The sequence below is a fragment of the Nuphar pumila genome, chromosome 17 (genome assembly GCF_984573655.1).
Source record: "Nuphar pumila chromosome 17, dmNupPumi1.hap1.1, whole genome shotgun sequence".
NCBI classification, from domain to species: domain Eukaryota; kingdom Viridiplantae; phylum Streptophyta; class Magnoliopsida; order Nymphaeales; family Nymphaeaceae; genus Nuphar; species Nuphar pumila.
Genome location: NC_143265.1, coordinates 63,432,442 through 63,457,500, shown reverse-complemented (window position 1 = coordinate 63,457,500; position 25,059 = coordinate 63,432,442). Strand labels below are relative to the sequence as shown.

The window sequence follows — 25,059 nt, the reverse complement described above, 5'->3', positions numbered from 1 at the left end:
TCATGCTACTTGATATACAAATGGATCAGAATGCCAACCAAAATGTCAATCATGCATTCTTATCCATGCTTATCTTGACAAATAGTTTTTGACAGTGCTCTCTCTCTCTCTCTCTTTCTCTCTCTCTCTCTCTCTATATATATATATATATTATATATTATATATATCTGAAAGATAAGATATTAGACGTGGTAACAGTGAGAGCTAGTCTGATCATCTCAGGTTGCCAGTTTTTATGTTTGCGCAAAAATAACCCGATTTGGTTCTGCTTGGCATTGTAGCATTTGTCAGTTGGTTTGTAGGTGAGGTCATGGTCGATCTTAATCTTCTGCAAAAAAGTTGGGCTTGGTTTTGGATCAAACCAAATCCATCGACAGCTTTACACCTATTATCTCATGGAGATGGACATCATCTAATGCCATGCTGATCAGTCACCTGATCATGGTCACAACTTTGTTTACCTTTTATGCAGTGAAAAACCCTCCCCATTGTCTTCCCCAGTGTTGGTAATATGGAACTGTCGGCTTCGAATATCATGTAGTGATCTACTAATTGGCGTCTTGCAGCCAAGAGAGAGAGAGAGAACTCATTACCACATATGCTATGGGGAGGGTGCTACTTATATTGCCCAACCTTAGGGCCTTTTTTCTACCAATCGAAGCCCTCCATTCACTACCTTTGACCTTAATGGATGGTTCATAGCTGCTACTCTTATAATTTATAATGCTTTCTTAGTCAACATCTAGATCTTATTGTTCTCACTTTGCCAAAACTTTTTTGGGTTCATCGCAACATTACCCACTTTTCCCAACTTGTTATTTATTTATTTATTACTTAAAGAAACCACATCTAAGGATCCAAGACCTGGTTATGTTGGTTCAGCTTGCTATGCCTATAGTTGTCATCCCAAAGGTATAAAACTCTGAGGCTAGAGCGGTCACTCTCAGGCTTATACTAGACATCAGTTTGCGCGAGGAGGAGATGCCTGCAGGAATCTAACCTTGACCGCCCGTGTGACAGTCAAGGCTCAACTGCCCTCGGAGTCAGAGTTGTCAGTTGGGAAAACCCAAGCGAAGAACGATTCAAAAAGTAGAAGTGAGACATTTTCAAAATTTTAAGAAGAGGAAGCACGAGAAGATTTAGAAGCAAACAAAGAATCGTCTCGAAAGCGAACTAAGAACTGAACCGAAAATGAACTGAAAGCATTCTAGGAAGCGAGAGGAAAGCAAAAAAATAAAATAAAAATAAAAATAAAAATAAAAAGAAATAAAAAGAAAAAGCAAAAGGGAGCTTCTCAAAATCTTTTTGGCGCTTTCCAGGACATTTCAGAAGTGCCATGTTTCACGCTCCGAAACATGCTTCGAGGAAGCGCATTTCCCCATGCCCTATGGCGTTTCCAGTAACTCTGCTCAGAGCCACTTTTTTTTGACAAATAATGCTAGGATTAGGCAGACCCCCTACCAGTTATACAACCATACATCGGGATTCGAACTTGGGATCAAAAGAAACTCTCATACCGCCAATCTTGATGTGGCACGACCCAAATGTGTTGGGTTGGGTTAGAGTCCTGATGCATATGGAAAGGCCACCTCGTTGCTAGAATATTCACAAGCCACTCTATTGTCATGTAAAGATAAGCAAACACTAGAGACTGTGCATGACTGATCTTAAATTCCTAATATACAACAAGAACTTGAAAACTTTTAGAGTTCATGAACTCGGTCACATTCCATGTGGGGTCTAAACTAAAAGTAGAGTTCACGAACTGGGCTTACTTTCCCAATTGAAAAGAGGTTTTAGATCCCAGCCTATGTCACGGATATCAGGTTAAAAACATGATATTTTCAAATTAAGGTGTTTTATAGTGTTAAATATCACGTTAAAAACATGATATTTTCAAATTAAGTAGCAAAATCTCTCTTTTTGGCAACGTATTGGCTTTTGAAAATACCATTCTACAATCACAGTATTTCCAAAATGTCGATGATATTTGTTACATAGCAGAAGGACTCCCCTTAGAATGGGCCTCGCCGGCAAGTAGCTCATTTGAATGAGTTTTGGATCTATACCAAATCGGTCAATATCATAACCCAACTATTTAGTATACGGCATTAGTTACCAAATTACCATGTATTTGCCTAATTCATCTTTAGTTTTCATATTATTAAAGCAATTAATTAGCTAGCTCAATCCAATAGTCTATGAGGTGCTCAAACCTAACCTTTTTACAAGTTGATTGTATTTCGGTCTAAAACCTTAACACAAACCCTGCCCACAATACCCAATTTTCTTTACAATGCACACGTCCTAATCCAAGAAAAGAAGTCAAAATCCTAATATAACTTGAATTCCTTGGTCAAGATCTATTTTAAATAGAACTCAAACACAAACCTGTGATCCTACCGTAGAAACCAAATCCTAAAGGTGGTAGCTGTCAATTCCATGCTTTAGTGTAAATAGAACGCCACTTCTCATCTCAACTCAAATGCATTAACTCCCATCCCAGCTATCAGATTCCAAACAGCCACCAGGTGGAAGTTCGACCAACTTTTTTGTCCAATGCATTAACTCCTGTCCCAGTTCCTAGATTCCAAACAGGCCTTAAACTTCAAATATGAACCCAGTCTTATACGGTAAAACACGTGTCCAAAAACCGAACCTATTTGGGAGCAGATAAAATCTGATCCGTTCGCTCTTATGTAGATCCTCTCTGAGAAAATTATACGTGTCTTTATATATATATATCGCGTCTTTTTGACGTGTCCATGTGACACACGAAGAAGGCCCCACCATATCAGGCGGTGAAAGTGTAGGCGAGGGAGAAGACATTAATTTTACTGCGCCAAATTCCCCAGAACCGAAGCACCGACCAGAAGGCCTTCAATCGCTTCAGCGTACGGCAACCTCTCCTCTCCTCTCTCTCTCTCTCTCTCCGCCATGACTCTGGCTTTGAAGCAAGAACTCCCAGAGCCTCTTTCCGCCATGACTCTGGCTTTGAAGCAAGAACTCCCGGAGCCTCTCGCCGCCATGACTCTGGCTTTGAAGCAAGAACTCCCGGTCTCCGACGACTTTTCGGCGTATCTCCGGCGCCCCGACGGCGTCTCCTTCATAGATCTTGATACCAGCAGCGACAGCGACGATGGCGACGGTTTCGCCGACGGCAAGCGATCTCTGTTTCCCGATGGCTCCGGTGCCCGGAAGAGGATGAAGCCCGACGTCGTCCTCCCCACAGGGTTCTTGGATCCTCTGCCGCAGGTGGGCGCGGGTTCGAGCCCTTCGGCCGCGGAGATGAGCGGCCCCGTGGTTGCGGCGGTGCCGATATCGCGGGTTCTTGCGGCGAAGCCGGCGCCCTTCCGGCAGTTCTGGAAGTCCGGCGATTATGAGGGGGGCTCGATGGTGCAGAGCGGTCCGTCTTCGGGTGAGTCGGTGACTGGCTTTTTGTGATCCCTCTTTTCTGTCTTTGTATTGGATGTTTGGATTGGTAATATCGTTTATCTTTTCCATGTTGTTATGATTTGGTTTCTGTTTGGGTTTCGAGGGTTTCTGTTGCTTTCAATCGTCTGCAATGGCGCTTGCTTTAAAATTGATGGCAAGAAGGAAAAAAAAGCTGTTTGATTTGGATAAACACAATGATAGTGATGGTAAGAAAGAAGGAAAACGATCTTATTGGTTTTCTTTTAAAAGTGATGGTAAGGAAAAAAAAAACAGCAGTTGGATTTGGATAATCGAAAGGACGGGGGATATCTTGTTGGTTGGTTTACTTGTATTATTCCAAAAGTAAGAACGGTGTTCAGAATTTACAGAGATTAAACCACTCTGAATATATGCACAAGGTAGGAGTGTGGCAATTGGCGAATTCGCGCATATATGCATCCCTTATGTTGTTTATTCTTCTTGCCTGCTTCATTGTTTATATTATTCACTGTGAAGCTCCATTATTAACTTAGTAAACAAGGAGAGATCCCTTAAATAAGATTCTGTCTCTGACCTTCAGGCTGCTGCTTCCAACCACCAATCACTACCTGTTTCTTTTTCTGCTATTCAAAGTCTTATTCATGTGTTGTTTACAATATTAGAAATTCGACTCTTTAAACATCTATGGTTATTTCCTATTTTTTCTCAAGTTTGTTGTTTCCTAATTATTTGGTTATTTGTTCATGCGACTTACCACATAGGAGACTCTATTGCCACACTTCGTCCTTTGCCGTACACGGTTTCCTGTGGACAAAACTGTAACTAATGTTAACCAAATTAATTTGCTTTTATCATATGTGTGCTACTGGTTAAACACACTTGTTCTTCCTGTGCATATAGAAATGAGATTCCTTGCATACTCTGTTGATCTTGTTTGTGTTAAGCCTCTGATATGGAGGGATTTTTTTTTAGCAAGCTTATCCATGTCTTATCTTAGTTTTTTATATTTTTTGTTGTAGTTGGCATGGATCATGTAAGGGTCCACCCAAAGTTTCTACATTCAAACGCCACTAGTCATAAATGGGCTTTGGGAGGTAAGTCTTGAGTATTTTGAAAGACTTAAGAAAGACTTGGGAAGGCGGGAAGAAGAGAGGAAAAGAGAAGGGAAAGTTTGATCAAGTCGTTGGAGGGGGAAGGGAGGGAAAGAGGAAGGAAAGTTTGAACAAGTCGTTGGAGAAGCGAATAAGAAAGTTTGACATCGGACATACTTTACGATTATCACTACTTAGTAGCTTTTATTATATTTTAGTATATTATATAAAATATAAGAACTAGTTTTTAATTAATTAAAAAAATAAAAAAAGATCCGTCCCCTCACGCCCTTGGTCCTATTTTTGAAAAAAACACGAACTCGTATCACGAGTCAGGTCGCACTCGTATATCTGTGACGTAGCATTTGACTAGAAGAAGCAGGCTAAAATTTAACGGTCGAATCCAGTTCCTTCAGAGTTTACGTCACACTGCCCGATGAGGGGTAGATGGGCTGGTTCATACATGAACCGGATCCAGATCCAATCCAAAATTGGAGGCATCACGATTCATGGTAGTCGAACCCTAAACCCAGAGACCCGCCCCAAGTCACTTCTCATTTGGCAAGAATGAAAAGTGGCAAAAATCGTAATATTTGAAAGGCAAGCTGGGGTTAGAAAGACCCTACCAGATATCTCTTAAGCCCCATGTGGCAGATGGGTTCGAACCAGGGCCTTCAGCTTGGCACAGGACCCCGCTTACCACATGGGATACCATCTCGGTGGTGTGATGCTTATTTATATTGTATTCGTGGTAGTGCGACAAATATGTGCGATATTTTGAAAAAATCGCAAAAAGGATGATATTTTAGGTAGCTGTTTTAAATGCCAAAATATCACAGCATTTTTTGTTAAAATATAAATATCATAGTATTACACAATCTTTACGTTTTTATGAGATATTCTCATGAAAATGGGTGAATTAATTTGTTATCTTTTTTATATTTTTTTCTTACAAAAATTATTTTCTGGTTTTTAAATTTTTTTGTTTTTACCAATATTTTCTTTATAAAAACATGAAAAAAAAATGAAAACTTATTTTGAACGTTTGCCACTTTGGTTGGTTGTTGGTAGAGGTGTCAACAGGTCGGGTTTGGTTCAGACCCAGGTGGAACCAGATTTTTGAGTATGGTATCGGGTTCAATCCGGATCTAATCGGGTTTACTATAAAAAAAACTTTCTTATTCGCTTCTCCAACGACTTGTTCAAACTTTCCTTCCTCTTTCCCTCCCTTCCCGCTCCAACGACTTGATCAAACTTTCCCTTCTCTTTTCCTCTCTTCTTCCCGCCTTCCCAAGTCTTTCTTTCGTCACAAGAAACAAGAAGCCCATCTCAGTTACAGAACATGGATCAAAAGAGGGAGACTTCTGATTCTCTCCAAGAATATACAAAAACTATGCATACCGAGAGAAACCCATTTGTTTTTTCAAAAGAATATGCAAGAATCATGCATCCTGGGAGAAATCCATTTGTTTTTTCAAAAGACTATGCAGAAATCATGGCTCCCTTGATGCACCATTCTAATTGTTCTTCATTATCTGAACTCTCTGAAGCTACATCCTATGGTTTTCCAAAAGAATATGGAGGAATCATGGCTCCATTGATGCACCATTCTGTTTGTTCTGCACTATCTGAAGCTACGTCTGATTGCATGGGGCACCCACTTGGTGGTTTGAACGAATCACATGAAAAGAAGGCTCGAGCGAGAAACCAGTCTAGAGTTTCGAGACGTCTGAGATCGAAGGCCGTGGATTTGGGTCTGTGTTACAGAAGAAGATCAGAGGGGCTGGTGAAGAAGACAAGGGAATTGTCTGTCCTTGTTGGTGTCCAAGCTTGCTTGATTTCGTTCCACTCAGGGAAGTTCAAAACGTGGCCGGAAGATGCAGAGTCCTGCATTGCTGTCATCGATCGATACAGAAACGTCACCGAGGAAGATCGATCGAAGCGGAGGATGGATTTGTTGAGTTTCTTGAAGGAGAAGGTGGAGGGCTTGAAATCGAAGCTCACGAAAATTCGAAGAGAGAACAAGGAAATTGAAATCCGCAATGCGGTATTCTCCCTTGCCAGTGGTATCGGCACAGAGGACTTGACTCTAGATGTAACAAGAGAGATCCTGATTCAAATTGATAAAAAGAAGAGCATGATCGAGGATAGAGTGAACGAATTGAGGATGAAAAACCATCTTATGACTCCTCCCCTTTATGACTGCTCGATTTCGATCAATGGTACTCCACAAACTAGCTACTGCAATTCTGTTTCTCTGAAAGAACTTCCCTTAGATTCGATAGGTTCTGCTTGGGATGTTCGTTTGAGTGAAAGTTCAATGCCAAGTTTGGGTAATCAAACTGAAGATGAAGTTGATTGTAGTTTCATCTTTGAGAATCCACAACTTCCATTCAACATAGAAAACACGTGCTACTATCAAGAGCTATCAATGCTGCTTGAACACCACCCTGACAGTGATATGTTGTGTAAACAAAGTGAGAATTTTCATCCGTATGAACATGGAGAGAAGATCTTTCTGGATCAGCAACATGAGAACTTTGCTTGTCAACAATTTATTGATGATGAGCATGCCCTGATTGATTGTGATCATGGAGATGGTGCTCTGACTGATGAATCCTTTATGTGGCAGGATTACTGGTGGTAAACGTTATCGGAAACTGCATTATCATGAGTATATGATTCAACTATTTAAATTTTGGTTTTCTACTCTGCTGTTTTTTTATTCTTTATTGTATTGATTTATCAAGAGCTTACTATTTTTGTTTTCACTCAAGCTCTCATTGGCAGGGGTGAATAATTTTGGTTGTGTAATTGTTATCAACATTTATGATTCATCGTGAAATAGAAATTTCAACAACGTTTGGCTTGTTTATATTTGTGTATTTATGTTTGCAATTCATGATTCACAGCAAATCAGCACGTTAGGTTCTGTTAGAGTTTATTAATGGTGAAGGCATGGTGCAACAGGTTCATAAGTTAAAAATTATTTTTAAACTGTAAGCAGCATAGTTTTCGTGAGATGAACAATTGCACGGAACCGTGTTCAGAACACTGTTCACATATGTTCCATAGACGGGAAACTGCTTCTTGAATTGAAAAACATATACTTCAAGTTTCTTGTTATTGGTATTATGTGCAAATTAAATTCAAATTTCAATTCAGATTTCCAGATACTGATATCTTAGGCTTAATAACTCCATAGATTCCTTTTTGGATAAGGGTTCATGCACATAAACATTATAATCTGGAGTCTGTGGCATTTTGTGCATCAATCAAAACATTTTTTTTCTTCTCCATGAATTGCAAGCCCAAGGTATGAAAACTCCAATCAGACACAAAACTATGGATTTGCCTTTTGTTTTCCAAGTTGAAAACAATTGGGAAGGTATCCTTAGGTGTCTAGTGCTACCAAAATAAGACACATAATTGAGTAAGAAATTAGAGTATCTGGTGTTTCATCAAAGGTGCTTAAGAATTCATATTCTATATGGGCATCCACACTTAACAGGCAGTAGTTTTGGACCTATTTGTGTGCTTTTAAATTTAACCTGCAAATGCTTGTAGGAAGGAATTCAGTTGACTTTAAATTACAACTCAATGATTGTATCATTTCTACATCATCCTCATCCAGATAGAAAATCAAATATGAATGTTTTGTTTTGTCAGTCCTTATGGTACTTAATTTGCTCTTAACTTCCACAAGAATCTCTGATGTGTCTTTCCCCTGTATGCCTACTTTAGCTGTTAAGATGCTGATCGTTCCACAAGCAGTCTGCTAAACCCTTTTTGCGTTTTATCAACCCAACTGGTCAGATTTATGTGGGCAATAATCCCATACTTATCTGGCATATACTGAAGAAAATGAAAATGAATGACAGAACTACAGAATATATTAAAACATATATATTCAGATTTAAGATTGAAAATTATTACAAGGCCCATTTTTTTGGTTGAAGAGTGGCATAAATAAATAAGATTTAGCCACCGAGTCATTGAACATCCGAGTCATTCTGCCGAAACACTGGTATGTCGAACAAGAGAAAGCATTATCTTAGTGGAAATTTCTTCATAAATCAAAGTGATAAAAATGATTGAGAAAATGACTGAATGACTGGTTTAGGAAATTAAATCTCCGTATATGATTCAGAGAGATGCAACAGGCTAAATGGAAAATTGACTAACTAAATGACACAATTAACTCTTTGCTTAATTGATTTGTACTTCCAGCAATCAATGATCCAACATGAACTTCAGCACTTTTTCTTGCTCAAATCGTTGGCTATGTAGTAGTGAGTGGTGGCTCTGGACATGGTTATCTGATACCTTTTCTCACCAGGTTTGAGTTTTGAAGCTTTTGATTCACTAGCCCTGTTTGGAAACTAGTAGCTGGGATGGGAAGTGGCATTTCAGGAAGTGGCAGCTGCCAAATCCTGGATTGGCAGCTACCTCCTCCTAGAGGTGGTAGCTGATAATTCCATGCCTTTGTGCAAATACAATGTCACTTCCCATCCCAGCTACCAGTTTCCAAACAGCCACCAGGTGGTAGTTTGACCAACTTTTTGCCAAATGCATTCTCCTACCAGTTCCTAGATTCCAGACAGGCCCTTAGTGAGCATTAATCCAAAACCGGGTTTTCTTTAATTGAGCAGAAATGGCTGAGATAATTTAACATTTATATGTCACGCTTTTGCATGAAACCGTGAAGGTGTGCATGCTTGGCGCTACTGTTTTCTTCTTAAAAAAATTGTTTAGCTGACAACCATTGTTTTCTTTCCCGATAACTTGGCTGACAGCCCAAACTTTAGTCCTAACCGATTCAAGCCGGTTTCTTGACTCGATTAGCTGCTGATACAAGGCAACTCGCTCGAGTCACGAGTTGACTCGATCGCCAGGTTTGCCAACTATGCTACAAACGTCCCAGACAAATAAAAGCAATTAGTTCAAGAGTTTCAAGAGATGCTTGAGATTTATCCGTCCTTTTCTCCTCGGCGTAGTTCGGGGATGCAGGTCGCGTGCTCTGGGGTGCCTTCGATTTATTCTCCTTTTTCTGTTCGACGAAGGTACTTTTTCTCTTCTTTCGCTCTTTTTGATGTGCGAGAAGTTGTTTTGGCTAGAGGTGAGGCAAGCAGACTCTCCCCGATTCTATTATCGAGATCTCGCCTCTCCTTGTCTTGGTGGTCGTGCTGGCCACTCGGTTTTCAAGCCGTTCGGAGATCGGTGGATAGCGTGGGTCCCTTTAGCGACGTGGCGAGGTCTTCTGGGGTGAGCAGGGTTTCTCTTTGTCCGCTGTCGTCATCTTGCTCTCCTTCGGGGGCGTTGGGGTTCGGGCTACCGCGGCTCCCTGGCGGTGTTTGTGTCGCTGTGTCGGCAGGGGGCGTTTTGCAGCCTCGGGGTGCGAGTCTGCTAGCATCATCATCATCATCATCTGTAGTATCTTCCTTTCTGGGCTCGTTGTTCGTAGCGAGGCGGGTTTTCAGGTGGAATGGCGGGTGTGACGAGGCATCTTGGCCTCGGTCAGGAAGATGTTGGCTGTCGTGGCTTCCCGGGTGGTCTGAGTCTTGGGCTATGTTGTTGCGGTACCTTTTGGTGGATCCTTTCTTCGAGCTTGATGGGGATCGGGGACCGTCAGGTGTTGCCTTGGCGTCTAAGGATTCTCTCTGCCTCTCGGCAGCTGCAACATCCTCTATTTCGTTTGCTTCGACCTATGGGGCATCTGAGTTTGGGCCTTTCTCGCGTAAGAGGTCTCATCTCTCGAAGGACTCTCTCCTTGCTCGGGCCCACAGGTCGCCTATTATCGGAGTCCCGATCCGACAGTGTTTCTTCTTCAAGCTGGTTGATGGCCTTTCAGTCTTGGTTTCGTCTTTCTCAACAAAGTGCATCGTCTGTCCGATTCGCCTGGTCTCCATCAGTTTGGTAAGTGCCCCTCTGTTAGCCGTGTTTTGCAGGGCTCCGTTGGCATTGAACTCCTCCTCTTTCATCCGGGAGGGCGACTTCGCAGGCCTGGAGGGCTCCCCAAACTTGGTCTATCCGTCAATTGCGGGTTCGTCATCTATGAGTGGTCAACTCTCATCCTTTTTGGGTCTATCTGTGGACGATGCAGCTCAGCGGCTCAAGCTTGTGCTTTCCCAAGCCCAGCTCCTCAACGTCAATTCTGTTATGCGTGAGTCCTTGGCCGCGATCGCAGATCGTTTACCGTCCTTGGTCGCGGATGCTGGGCGTTTCTCGTTCATCAACACCTCATCTCCTTCGGTCGAGGGGTTATCTCCTCCTGGGTGGGGTGGTCCCCCTATTAGGAGACGTCGTCGACCTTCGCTATCTCCATCCGACGAGTCTGGGGTCTCTCCTAGGCGGTCTGTGAGGATCCGCACTCCTCGGGTATTTCCAGACTTTCAGTTATGAAGATCTTGTGTTGGAATATTCGGGGACTGAATTGCCCCACCAAACGTCTTTTCCTGGCAAGTTGGATCTGTCAAGAAAAGCCCGATCTTATTGCTCTTTGTGAAACGAAGATGGCAGATATCTCGAGCTCCGTCGTCTCCGAAATCTGGCGTGGTGCAGATTCCTTCTTCAAGCCTGCGACTCAATATGCGGGAGGCATCCTCATCCTCGGGAAGCATTCTCTAGCCTTACAACAGGTGGACGAAGGTACGTTTTCCATATCCATCACTCTTCCCTTACCTACTCAGACTATTCCAGCTGTGGTCACTATGGTGTATGGTCCCCACCGTCAAAGCCGTCGGGAGGAGTTCTGGTTGGACTTAAATAGGGTAATTGCTTCATTCGGGGACCAGCATATTATCATGGGAGATTTCAACTGCCTTATGTCTCCTATTGATTCTAGCTTTCCAGTTAATTTCTCGGCTTCAATGAGGGGCTTCCAAAACTTTATTCAGATGAACCGGTTGTACCACGTTCCCCATGTTGGTGAAGCTTTCTCGTGGTCCAATCGACGATCTACACTATGCTTCCGTCTGCTAGACAGGGTGCTCGTTTCGTCAGAGTTGCTGAGTTCTATTAATGACATCTCTTGTTGTCTTCTGCCACCATCTGTCTCAGACCATAGTCAGATTGTTATCCGATGGGGTCAAGGCTTCACCGGCGATAGATCCTTTAGATTTGAGCAATGGTGGCTTAAGGAGGCGGGCTTCGAGTCGTTAGTCCATCAATCTTGGAGTAGACCTTGCTTTGCGGTCCGGGCGACTACAAGATGCATGGTTATGCTTTTTCGTCTATCCCGCGATATCAAATCTTGGCTTATCTCCAATAGAATAAGTAAATTCCAAAATCTGGGGGATTGGGAGCGAGAGCTGGCTTCTATCAATCAGTCTCTCTTGGATACGTCCTATATGAATGCATCAGATATTGAATGTCTCAATGCTAGATCGGCTGAGCTGACTCTTCTAGTGCAATCGTGGCGTCTAAAGGATGAAATTCGTTGGAAGCAGCGGTCAAGGGTGAATTGGCTTAAAGCAGGTGACGGGAATACAAGGTTCTTTCATTCTTTAGCATCTCACAGACATCGAAGACATGCGATTCACACTCTGTATATCAATGGTGTCTCCTTTTCGGGCGATCAGGTAATCAATGTTGTCTCCAACTATTTTTCTAACCTGTATTCCTGCAACTAAGCTGTAGGTGGCAATATGGGTTCAACTTTATTTTTGTCCATGGATCGAGCGCTAGCCAACTCGATCCAGGGGTTGTTCACCGAAGAAGAAATCATCTCGACGGTGCGGGAGTCGTCTGGGTGGAAAGCTTCAGGATTTGATGGGTATCCTGTGGATTTCTTTCGCATATTCTGACAATGCGTTAAGAGTGACATTCTTAGTGTTTTCGCCGAGTTTCATCGAAATGGCCGATTGCCGGTTCATTCTCACCTAGCAATTGTGTCGCTTATTTCTAAGGAGGAAGCCACATCGGATATCTCGCGGTTTAGACCTATATCAGTGTTAAGGAGTTTATATCGCATTATCGCCAAGGTCTTAGCTAACAGGATGCGGTCAATTGCTCCTAGGATTTTCTCAGAGGCTCAGTTCGCCTTCATTCCTAACAGAAGACTTCAACATTCCTTCATTTTGGCCACAGAAGTGTTGCACTCTCTCAAGATCAGCGGGGGGGCCTTTTTCGCTCTGAAGCTTGACTTTCATAAAGCCTACGACTCGGTTCATTGGCCGTTCCTCTTCAACATGTTGGAAAACTTGGGCTTCGGTAGGCGTTTCTCTAGCTGGGTGCATGAGCTGGTAACCAATGCCCAATCACAGTTTCAGATCAATGGGGTCAAGGGAAAACAGTTCAAACTTGGTCGTGGTCTTCGACAAGGATGTCCTCTGTCTCCGTTACTCTTTAACGTCGTCTCTGAAGGCCTGGTGGTCTTGGTTAAGAGGGCAGTGGAGGGTGATCTAATTGAATCTCTCGGTATTCAAGAGTGTCGTAGTCAGATCCTGACATACGCTGATGACATAATTATCTTCGAAAGGGCCTCCATCCAACAAATGTTAAGATTTAAGCTTGTCCTTCTTTTTTTCCAATCGATGTCAGGTCTATCCTTGAACTACGAGAAGTGTTGTCTTTCCATGGTCAACGCCACTGCTTCAATGTTGGACTTGGGCCAACGGATATTCGGATGCTCGGTTTCGGATAACTCTTTCTCTTATTTGGGTCTGCCGCTTCAAATCAGTCGGGTATCAACGGCAGCCTGGAGCACCACAATCCAAAGGGTTCAGAAAAAAATTTTGGGCTGGCAAGCGTCCTACCTTTCTATCGCGGGTAGACTAACTCTCATCAAGCACGTTCTTTCTGCTATGCCAGAATTTTTTATGTCTATGTTCCTGATGCCCATGGGGGTTAGTAAGAAGATAGCTCAGGTAGTGACGCACTTCCTGTGGTCTGGGCGTGGTCCCAAAAACAAGCGCCACCTAATAGGGTGGGACACTCTTCGCCTACCCCAAAATATGGAGGGTTTGGGTATCAAGGACCCCCGGCTGAGGAGTATGATTCTTGTCGTGAAGCAGAGCTGGCTTGCACACCAACTTGGGTCTCCGTGTGCAAGCGTGCTTCTAGCTAAATACGGTGGTGTGGAATCATTGGTGGGGGCCACAAGCGTGCGTCAGCGATCTATGTCAAAGCTTCGGCGATCATGGATCCAAGCATGGTCTGCAGTCCTGTCTCATAATGGCAATGTTGAATCGCAGTCTCAGTTCTTTGGTCGTAACCTTGCTCCGAACGGATCTTTCCGCTCTAAAGAAGGCTACCTCGCTCTCCTTCAGTCGGGGGTGGACCGGTTTCCGACGAACCTGATCTGGGGCAAGAGTCCCACTCTGAGATCATGTTTCCTGGCTTGGCTAATCTTACACAATCGGGTGCAAACTAACAACTTCCTCAAATCCATCGGATTTCATCTGCCGAGTAAATGTGTGTTGTGTGAGGCGGCTGAAGAATCTGCCTTTCACCTTTTTTGGGAGTGCTCTGTTTTTTCAAAACATCTTTAAGGTAACTTGGAATAAGTCGGGGGTCAGCGTGCGTCAGGAATCGTTCGCCAATGATTTGTTGTGGGGTCCTCAACCAGTTCGTCATTGCAACAAATGGCGTATTATTTGGCGAACTTGGCTTCTCTCGTCATGGTGGGTCGTATGGAGGACTCGCAACAACGCTATTTTTCGGCATATTCCGGCAGTGTTCAACAAAATGGTGAACCTTATTTTGGCAGACGTATACGCCATTCTCCGCATCCACATCCCTGATCTGCAACATCATCTGCCTCCAGGGACCATTCATGATCCTGGGTGATGCTCGTCGCCTAACTGTATTTGCTTCTTGTTTCTTTCTTCCTTTTCTCCTTGCATCTCTCCTTTTCTTTTTTTTCCTTTTTTGGGGCTCCTTGGCATGTCTTGGGCCCGTGTTTGGTTTCCCGGTAGGTTCAATGTTGGTTGAACCTATTTTTGTATCGTAATGTTGATGGTTATAGTTCGGCTCTCTCTCTCTCTCTCTCTCTCTCTCTCTCTCTCTCTCTCTCTCTCTCTCTCTCTCTCTCTCTCTCTCTCTCTCCATGCAGGAGTCACGAGCTGCTCTGTTCGTTTATCATCCCTACTAGTTCATTACCCAATATCCGTGATGATTTGCCAGTCAAGGTGGTCAGCTCAGCTCAGCTTGATAGTGCGCGTATAGATAAAATATATATTATGAATAATATATATTTTGTGTAATATATAGAAGAAAGAGTGCCTAAAGTATATACAAAAAAGAAGGATGAATGAAAAATATATACAAAAAATATAGACTATTAAATATAATTTATAAAAAGTTATATATGTTTTCAAGTATACTATATACAAATGTATTAATTATGTATAAATAACATGAAATGTTTTTACACAAGCCAGCTCGTGTTCGGTGAGTCATGAGCCTAATCCACTAATAAATGAGGCAAGTCCGAACATGCCCTGTTTGGTTCATTCAGCTCATTTACCAGCCCTATGAACTAGGCAAGGGCAGTGAAAATATCAGATATTTATCAACCGCTATAAACACTAAAAAATATCCGGATATTTTTCAACTTTTCTGATAATTTTCTTTTTTTGAAAATTTATGTGATTTGTTCTGATATTCAAATTTTATGTCATATATATAATGTGCGTGCAACTTTCATTCCTTTACTTTTAGATATTTATTTTATTGATAAAATATGGAAAATAGGAAAATTTCAATCTCTCACGAGAACAAAATGGTCGTGTAATTGCCATTTTAATTTGTTTGTCATTGTGCTTATGATCACTGGCATTGAAAGTGCATTGTACACCAAAAATGATGTGTTTTCTGAAATGTTTTATAATTTTTGAAATCTGCCAAAGTCCAAATTCACAAATTTCTAACTGTAAAAGGATCTTTACCTTCACATAATGATTTTTCTCTAAATATGCAAACTTCCTCCCAAATATCCAAATATGTGAATTCTCTCATAAATAAGTAAATTTTCTTACAATTATGTGGATTTTCTTTCAAATATAAGAATATGTGAATTTTTTCTTAAATATGTGATTTTTCTTTCAAATATGTGAATGTCGTACAATATTTGTGAATGTTCTCCTACCTATGTCATTTTTTGTTTTTCTACAAGGTTCACACATGTGTGTGGACATTCACAAAGGAGGTTTGCACATTTTGGCAACATTCTTTTTTTTTAGCATCGCTAAAGGCTTTAGCGGTGCTAAAAGCTGTATAGTGGCATTTTTTACAGTACGATGTTAGCAATCATGAGTTACAAATGCCCCCAAAATATGAAAAATCCTTTCATTAAAATGTGTGAGGACATTCACATGCCAAAATCAGGACAATGTAGGAGTATTTAGTTAAAAAAGTTGTGCACGTTTTGAAGACTTTCACGTTGTGAATGTCCCCAAAATGTGTGAGCTTCTTTTTAATACAATCACATAAGAAGCACATGCAAGAGGACATTCACAAATGTGTGGGAGAAAATTCACATATTTAGATATTTAAGAGAAAATTTACAGATATGAAGGAAATTCGCTTTGTGCGAAAGGTAAAAAGGTTCTTTTAGAACTAAAAATTTGTGAATTTGGTAATCAGGCGGGTTTTGAAAATAGTAGGGCATTTTAAGAAACACATCATTTTTATGTGCATTATGGTCATTTTTCATTTGATAAATGGATCACAATCACCCATCCCATCAAAATAAATAATTTTTTTTTAAACGAGAGACCCTTGTTGAGAACCGGGTCACTTAGTGGGTTGCAAGGTAAACCACATGTGGGGTCACTGAAACCCAAGCCCTTATATGGAGCCCATCACTTAAAAGGCATTCGCACACCTGGGGGAGTTGAACCTGCAACCAAGTAGTCAGCACCTTCTCCCCAAGCCTGCTGCCACTCGGGCAACCCATGCAAGTGTAATTAACATAATTTAAGTTGGCTTAATAATGTCTTCAAGATGTTAAAGTTGAAGGATGTCACAAGTTTGATACACGGGATATGTCACAAGGTCAAAGCAACTGCAGAAGAAAATTCACCGTGGACATTGAAATTTATGTTGGTATCACCCAATGTAGAATAATCAAATTTGAGATTATTCTTTTTAGCAAATACTAGAACATCTCCTTCTCTGGTTGCAAATTCTGCTTGTTTTATCCATTATTTATGCAGGGAAACTGTAAATACTGTTTCATCAATTATTCAAGAAACAAACACGCACTTCAGTTTGGGCAGGAGCTATTGTAGACAAGAATGTAGAGTTGATGGTTCTGAGTCAACGGAGTCCTATTTAAAAGTAAATAAAAGATATTTTTAAAATAAAAACACTTAGAAGATAAAATAACACTTACTTTAGAGGGTTAAAAAGTAAAATGAAGGGTCTTTAATATAACTTTAAAAGTCCTTTACTAAAAATAGGTTGTGTAGAGAAGGGTGGGTGCCTTGGATGGTCTTTCCCATCTATATGAGAGTTACAAGACTAACACAAAGGCACCAATACGTTGGGCGAGGTTGCTAGCTTTTCTAACTAGTAATAGATAACAAAAAGTATATATTTAACAAAAAAACTTAGATTAAAAAATAGCTTAACAAAAAGTACTTTTAACTAGGGAAAAATAAAAGAACTCACAACCCAAAATTATTATGGGATATTGACATGATCAAATATGTGGTTCTATGCCACATGGATACGACTGTGGATACGGGGATGTGGCCATTTTTGGAAAGTTTCTGATATGACCTGTATATAAGGGGATACAAAACATAAGTCAAATTGGAGTATCCGTGTGACATAGATGTAGTTTATGTTTAAGGAAATAATCAAGTATTCTCCTTATATTTAAGAAAAAAATAATATCTAAAACTCTTATGAGATGCTAAAATATTCAAGTACCTTGCTTTATATAGATATATATGTATGACATGTGGGTTTGTGAATAATATATATATATATATATATGTGTGTGTGTGTGTGTGTGTGTGTGTGTGTGTGCGCACACGTATAACTAACCCATATTTCAAAAGAATATACTCTTTGAAAAAAGATTTTGCATTTATAAAATATATGTTCATAACTAATTTGAAAAAAAATTAAATGAAAAACCATGCCTTGCCCGAGTCACAAAGTCAGGTTTGGTTGATCCCATATTGAGTTCTGAGAATGCCAACCATGGTTTGTAGGAGAGTTACCAGAAGGTAGTTGGGAAACGTGCTTCTCGAAAACTCGCTTCGAAACTACGATACTTCTCACTTCTGAAACTTCATGGGAACCTTGATTCTCACACGCTTCTTATATGCTTCTCACACACATAGTATATGTTTTCTATATGCTTTTCTCACATTTCTTTTCATGTTTTTAATGTATTTTTTCTCATGCTTTTACTCACTTCTCATGTACTTTCTCTAAATTGGAAACCATCATTGTTAGATTTTGACAAAAATTTAACTCTTTTATTGAAAAATCATGAAATATAAGAATAATCAATTTTATTTTAGGTTTTATTTGCTTCTTGTTCGATTCCTATTCAGTTATCATATTGCTTTATTTTTTATTTATATTTTGCTTTCAAATTGATACTTTGTTTCCTGCTTCATATAAATTTTAAAATGCATCTTTTCTCGCTTTTGCTTCCTATTTCTTATTTTATTCCACTTTCTAGTTTGGCAACTTTGGTTTGTAGTATATTAAAGCATTTGTGAGGACATTATCTGAGTCACAATATGCATATACCGATATTTTCATTCTAATTCAAATTTATCATCATCATGATCGGTTAGCTATATTTTGATCTTACAATCATCTAGCATGACAACAACATCATCTCAGCACAAAGAAGGATGCTCCTCTATTCGTCCTCCTCTCTTCGACAGAACAAACTATGGATACTAGAAAGTGAGAATGACAATATCCTTACAATCCATGAATCTCGAAATTTGGAGAGTCGTTTCAGAAAAATACCAAATGCCATCAACTGATTTCAGTAAATGGACCGATAAAGAAAAGATGACTGCTTCACTTAATGCCAAAGCTATGAATGCATTGTATTGTGTCGTTGATAAGGTAGAGTTCAATCGCATCTCTCAATGCTCGACAGCAAATGAAATCTGGCATACTCTTCTCGTGACTCACGAAGGTACGTCAAAGGTAAAGGAATCTAAAATCGCTTCTTTAGTTCATAAATTTGAATTGTTTAAAATGAAGCAAAATGAATCTATATTGGACATGGTTACAAGAATGACCGATATGACTAACACTTTAAAATCCCTTGAAAAAGAATATTCACAAGTGGATTTAGTCAGAAAAATCCTAAGGTGTTTAACTCTTAAATGGGAAAGAAAAACCACAGCTATAGAGGAAGCAAATTATTTAAACACTCTCACTCTTGAAGATTTGGTTGGTAACTTAATGGCATATGAAGTCCAACTTCAAGACAGACAAGAAGAAGAACCCAAGAAGAAATTTCTTGCTTTTAAGGCTACTTCTGACTCTGAAAATTCAGAAGAAGATGAAGATATTTCTCTTATTGCAAGGCAATTCAAAAGATTCATCAAAAAGGAAAGATTTCAAAGAAAGGTAAAGAAAGCGGATTCTTTCAATCCTAATAAAGTCAAGTGCTTTAACTGCAAAAAGGCAAGACATATCAAGAAAAATTGTCCTCTTCTCAAGACCAAGGACTAATTCAAGAAGAAAAAGGCATTTTAAGCATGTTGGGATGATAGTGACTCATCTTTCGTTGAAGAATCAAATGAAGAAGTCGCCAACATGTGTTTTGTAGCTCAAAAAAACTCGGTAAGTCAATTTGAGTATGATGATTTATTAGAATCATTTAATAATTTATATGCTAAATTTAAGAGTCTAAGTTCTAAAAACAAAGAGTTAAAAACTGAAAATTTAACTTTTGACTCTCAAAACAAAGTGTTACTTCAAGAGATAGAAGATCTCAAGAAGGAAAACTCTTGTCAAGCATTTGAGATAAAAGAAATTGGAATTAGAATCAATCTCTTACAAAAAGAAATAACTAGTCTAAAAGAAAAATCAAATGATCTTCTTTCTATAGTAACCAAATTCACAAATGGACAAGAGAATCTAGAAAGACTTCTTGGTTCTCAAAGATGCTCGGTTAATAAAACCGGATTGGGATATAGCTTCTTTGATACTCAAAATAGACCAAACTATGTGGTGAAGAATCAAAGACAATATTCTCAACCATTTGTTCAAAGAACTAATTTTTTTAGTTATAATAGAAATGCATCTAATCATGGAACTTATAATGCTTATAAGCCTAGACATGATTACTCTAGAAATGTTAAATCTTTTTATCAGAGGAAGCCAAAATCCAAATGCATATGGGTTCCTAAAACTAACTCTCATGGACCCAAAAATAGAAAGGGGTCAAATGCTTTGTCTTCTAATTTTGTTGTAGGTACACAAAATAAGGAGCAAATGGATATTAGACAGCGGTTGTTCCAAACATATGACTGGAAGGCCAGAGTTATTTTTCTCCCTCCAAAGCAAAGATGGAGGAACCATCACCTTTAGTGACAATAACAAGGAAAAAATAATCGGTATTGGTAACATTGGTAATCCAAAATTTTCCTTGATAGAAAATGTTCTTTTAATGGATGGTTTAATGCATAATTTATTATCCATTAGTCAATTATGTGATAAAGGTTTTCTTGTTTCTTTTAAACATGATTTATACTTAATTTCTGATTTTCAATCTAAAAAGATCATTTTTAAAGGTAAAAGAAGGAACAATGTGTATGAACTATATTTAGATGAGTTACCCACTTTTAATGAAAATGTCTTATTGTTTCAAATGAAATTCAATGGTTATGGCACAAGAGACTTGGACATGTTAACTTTAAAATTCTTTCCAAGTTATCCAAGAATGATCTTGTTAGAGGTCTACCTAGAATACCATATAAGAAAGATCACTTATGTGATACTTGCCAAATGGGTAAACAAATCAAGAGTTCTTTTAAAGCAAAAGATATAGTTTCAACAAAATGTCCTCTTGAACTTTTACATTTAGATCTATTTGAACCATCTAGAATTCAAAGTTTGAATGGTAGCAAGTATGCTTTTGTTATAGTAGATGATTATTCTCGATTTACATGGGTGATTTTTCTAAAAAGCAAAAATGATGTTTTTTTTTTAATTTTCCAAACTTTGTATAAGAATTACAAATGAAAAATCTACATCTATTATTAAAATTTGTAGTGATCATGGTGGTGAATTTGAAAATGAATCTTTTCTAAAGTATTGTGATTTACATGGTATATCTCACAACTTTGCTTTTCCTAGAGCGGCTAGTTTAGCATGTTCACAAGTTCTATGGATGAAACAGACCTTAAAAGATTTTGGTTTGAATTACTCCACAACAAGTATTTATTGTGATAACACTAGTGCTATAAATCTTTCGAAAAATCCTGTTCAGCACTCAAGAACTAAGCATATTGAAGTTAGACATCATTTCTTAAGAGATCATGTGTTAAAAGAAGATATTTTGTTAAATTTTATATCCGCTAATGAACAACATGTTGATATCTTCACTAAACCACTTAAAAATGAAAATTTTATGAGAATTAGGAGAGAACTAGGCATTTGCTCATTTTTAGATTTATAAAATGCTAATTTTTTGAACAAAATCTCAAAATTGCACCTTATTAGTTGACCGATAAACTTCTAGTCGACTGATGATTTAAAATTTTTTACTGAAGGAATCACACCTTATTAGTCGACCGATAAAATTCTAGTCGACTGATGATTTTTTAATTTTCAACTAAAGGGACCCGATACCCCTTGGATTTTTTTTTGTTTTTTAACACCCATTTTTTTAACGCATTGTTTCATTTTTTTTATGCCCGTATATTTTTCCCCTTTTCATAAAAGAAACCCTCTCTCTCTCCTCTCTCTCTTCCGAAAATTCCTCGGAGTGCCAGACAAACTCCTCCTCGCCGGAATCCTCTTGCCGTGACAGGGTGCCTCTTCAGCCAACGCCTCTTGTGGCAGCGTCATCTTCTGTTTCTGTAGCAGACGAACTCCTCCTCGCCTCTTCACTCTTGCCTAAAAATCCGTGGAAACTCGACATCCCTTTCGGTGGGTTGTTACTGCCGATTGTTTTGGCCACTGTCAATGACCTTGATCGTAGAAGGCACATTGTCTGCATCGCATAAAGTGATTTTGTTGCATTGGTTCTCCGCCACGACGCCGAACAATATCTTCCTCCCGCCGGACGTCATTTTTAAAGCATTTGGAAGCCAACATCAACAGCATCTCCACTTATTCCTCTCAACGACTGTGTTGATCAACCACTCTTTGCAACTGCGATTCTTCTTTGACAGGTGAATTCGTTTTGTTCCTTATCAACCATGCTTCGTCAAAAGACTATATCCGCACAAGGTTCTTCTCCAACTACACCACAAGCACGTCATAGATTTTCTCTCAGACTACTCTGAAATCATCTTTTATATGATACTTTTGGATCGATTTCTGCACTTCCTATTTTACCAGGCCAAAATGTCATGTTTCACATATTTTCTCGTTACAAAATCAGAGAATTATTCTCAGGCATTTCCCACCTTTTTTATGCCAGTGTAGACCCCCTTCATTATCCTTTACTGATCCACTTGTTTTACACAAATTTACAAATTGATCATGAAATTGGATTTCTTTCCTCTCTTGTTCGCGATGTTGAAATTGAGTTTGATTCTAAACTGCTTGGACAAATATTAGATATTTCACCTTCAGAAACTCTTTTCAATACTATTGAACTTAATGATGAAAGAATTTTTGAACAAATTCTTCTTTCCGGTGCACCTCATTATCCTCCTTTCAAAAATACCAATCTTCAAACTCGCGCACGCATTGCTAGATGAATTCTTGCCCACAATGTTCTACCTAAAACTGGATCTTTTGATTACTATTCCACAAATCTCTCTACGGCTCTTTATGTCTTGTTTGAAAATATTTTGGTAAATTGGGCTAACGTGTATTTTACTAATTTGTGGAAACAAAAACCTTTTCTTCCGTATGGATGTCTTCTTACTCGTATTTTCAGATATTTCAAAGTACCCTTAACCAATAAAAAATATATTAACAAAAGGAGTTCTTTGATCAAACTATTTTTAAACGTATGAAAATCAAATATCTGTCTCCTTTAAACTTTGATCAAACTGAACCATCACTCTTTGAACCCTCACCATCTTCCGTGTCACCTTCATCTCAAGCAAAACGAAAGAAATTCTCTATTAGTCAAGACAATGATGAAATTTTGCAGCGAATGGAAGCTTTGGAGCTGCATCAACACACTTTTCGTGAAGATGTGACTCAACAACTTTCTTTAATTCAGAAAGATATTGTTGAACTCAAGGAGATGATCAAGCAACACTTCTCTTGATCTTTGTTTACTGTCCTTACTGAACCTTGATACTTTATGGATTGTAATATTTTAAACTTGAATTTGCATTTTTGCTTATGCTATGTCTGCCCTTACTCTTTTTGCTTATGACAAAAGGGGGAGAAAAAGATAGAACTTGCATGAGACAAAGACACATGCATGAAAATTGAAGAAAAGAACAAACATGGAAATTGCATCATGTGAAAGCATTAAAAATTGCATTCATGAAAAAGTTTTAGAAATGCATGAAGTAATGATGGAAATGCATTAAAATCAATATGTGATATATGTGCTTTGATTGTACTAACTTCTAATGTTTTGCAGCATATTGATAGGGGGAGTAAAATCTCCATTTATGCATCTAAATGCTCCATCTTTGATTAGTTTGTCATCATAAAAAAGGGAGAGATTGTTACGACAATGAAGCCGTACACGATACTTCAAGTATAAGGTTTTGATGATGAACAAGTGAATCAACTGCATTTCAGCTAATGCAATGAAGAAAGATGACAAGAATTGAAGAATTCAATGAAGAATCTTTGAAGACTAGTGTGCAAATGTTAAATTCATTAAAAATCTTAGATTCTTGTCATCTTTCTTCATTGCCTTAGTTGAAATGCAGTTGATTCACTTGTTCATCATCAAAACCTTATACTTGAAGTATCGTGTACGGCTTCATTGTCGTAACAGGACCCACCTTGTGAGTCGAACTCACTTGTTTAAGAATGTCATACACCCCTGAATGATGATTGACTGATGTCGCCTTCACTGGCAAAGTGCTCTACTTAATTTTGTTGTGCTGGAGCACGTGAATGTACGAGTGTGACCTCATCATGATTGTTCATGTTGCCCTGCGGGGAACACAAGGTCAAATGGGCTTAAGTACCTTGGAAGGAGGGAATGTTGTTAGTTAAGCCTAATAAAGATAAATAATCTGGTTGCACATTCACATAAATTGAAATAACAGACACCGACGATGATTCTCACAGAATGTGAAGTTCCTTCGCATACTCGAAGGGGTAATCAGGATGGAGCAATTAAATTAACGTACTAACTGTTGACTCATGAACGGGATGTTTCTATCATAGTAATTGCTCAATGACTTATTTGCTCAATTGCTTAATTATTTAATTGTTCAATTGCTTAACTGTTCAATTGCTTAATTGCGGAATTACATTGGTTATGAATCTAGATGCATGCTTGTTACATGAAGTTGTCACTCACTGCCTTGTGATAACTCTGTGATTAAAGTCATATTTCTCTGCTCATAGTTATGATTGTTAAACTATTCAATGTTGTATTTGAATGTTAACTATAATCACAGGAGCATGCTAGTCACTTGATATTGTTCTTAATGCTTATCTCTGATCATATTGCTAAAGATGTTTTTTTTTTTCTGCTTATTGTCTCTGGCTTATAGTTGCACTTGTTAATTTCTATAAATGTTTCTAACTGTTCCATCATGCCTAAGTTACTTACGTATAGTCGTTGTTGATATTTGCACATCATGTTATTACTGTTTAGGCTTTTCATAAAATGGTATGTTGTGGATATTATCTCACCAACTCGCAAGAGTATTGACCCCATTTTATGGGGATGCAGGTGATAACTGATAGTGGTGCGATGGTGATCGATGTGCGACGGAGAATTGAACTCACACTCTAGAACTTAGCGATCTTGGTAGTTGGTTATGAGAAATCTCATGTCTGGGAGACTTTTGTAATGGGAAATGATGTATAACTTCTTCCATCTTATTTTATAAATCAATCGTAATAAAATATTTCTTTTTGTTGTTCATCCTGTAACCTGCTCAGAATTTTCAATTGTTTTCCCTTATGAGTTTTTTGCTTGCACAATATTTCAAAAAAAATTACTCTAAAAATCTAAGGATTTTTCAAGTTAGGATTTTGGGGCATTACAGAAGCGAAGCGCGAGTTGCTGCATGGCTAAAGGCTCCACTCTTACCTAGTACGATTCTTGTTGAGATCAAGCAATAGTTTGAGATAGTTAAAAACTTGTGTAAATTTTACTTTTTGTCTGAATTCTTACATTTAAAGAAGTGTAATATTTTGGAATGAGAATATTTTTAAATTATGTTATTTCATTTTTGTTATGTTCTTGCATATGGTCTAGAAATTTAATTCTTTATGTAATTCTTCAATTATC

The 25,059-nt window shown here is 38.9% G+C and overlaps 1 protein-coding gene across 2 annotated transcripts; it reads left to right on the top strand.

Moving 5' to 3' along the window:
• Positions 1-2,865: 2,865 nt before the first annotated feature.
• On the top strand, positions 2,866-24,519 carry LOC149812044 (uncharacterized). Of its 2 annotated transcripts, XM_089993170.1 has the most exons (3): positions 2,866-3,418; positions 6,056-6,727; positions 24,496-24,519. In XM_089993170.1, exons 1-3 carry the CDS (start codon positions 2,938-2,940, stop codon positions 24,504-24,506), a joined length of 1,164 nt encoding a protein of 387 aa, XP_089849296.1. In that variant the 5' UTR covers positions 2,866-2,937; the 3' UTR covers positions 24,507-24,519. The 2 variants fall into 2 exon arrangements, with proteins under 2 accessions (XP_089849296.1, XP_089849295.1); XM_089993169.1 differs by lacking the exon at positions 24,496-24,519 and having other exon boundaries at positions 6,056-7,380.
• The last annotated feature ends 540 nt before the right edge of the window (positions 24,520-25,059 follow it).

What these genes read in the sequence shown, in the direction of transcription:
- LOC149812044 (XM_089993169.1), top strand. Translation starts at nt 2,938, where the DNA reads ATGACTCTGGCTTTGAAGCAAGAACTCCCAGAGCCTCTTTCCGCCATG. An exon ending in GCAGAGCGGTCCGTCTTCGG is followed by an intron (nt 3,419 to 6,055) that starts GTGAGTCGGTGA and finishes AACTCTCTGAAG; the next exon opens with CTACATCCTATGGTTTTCCA.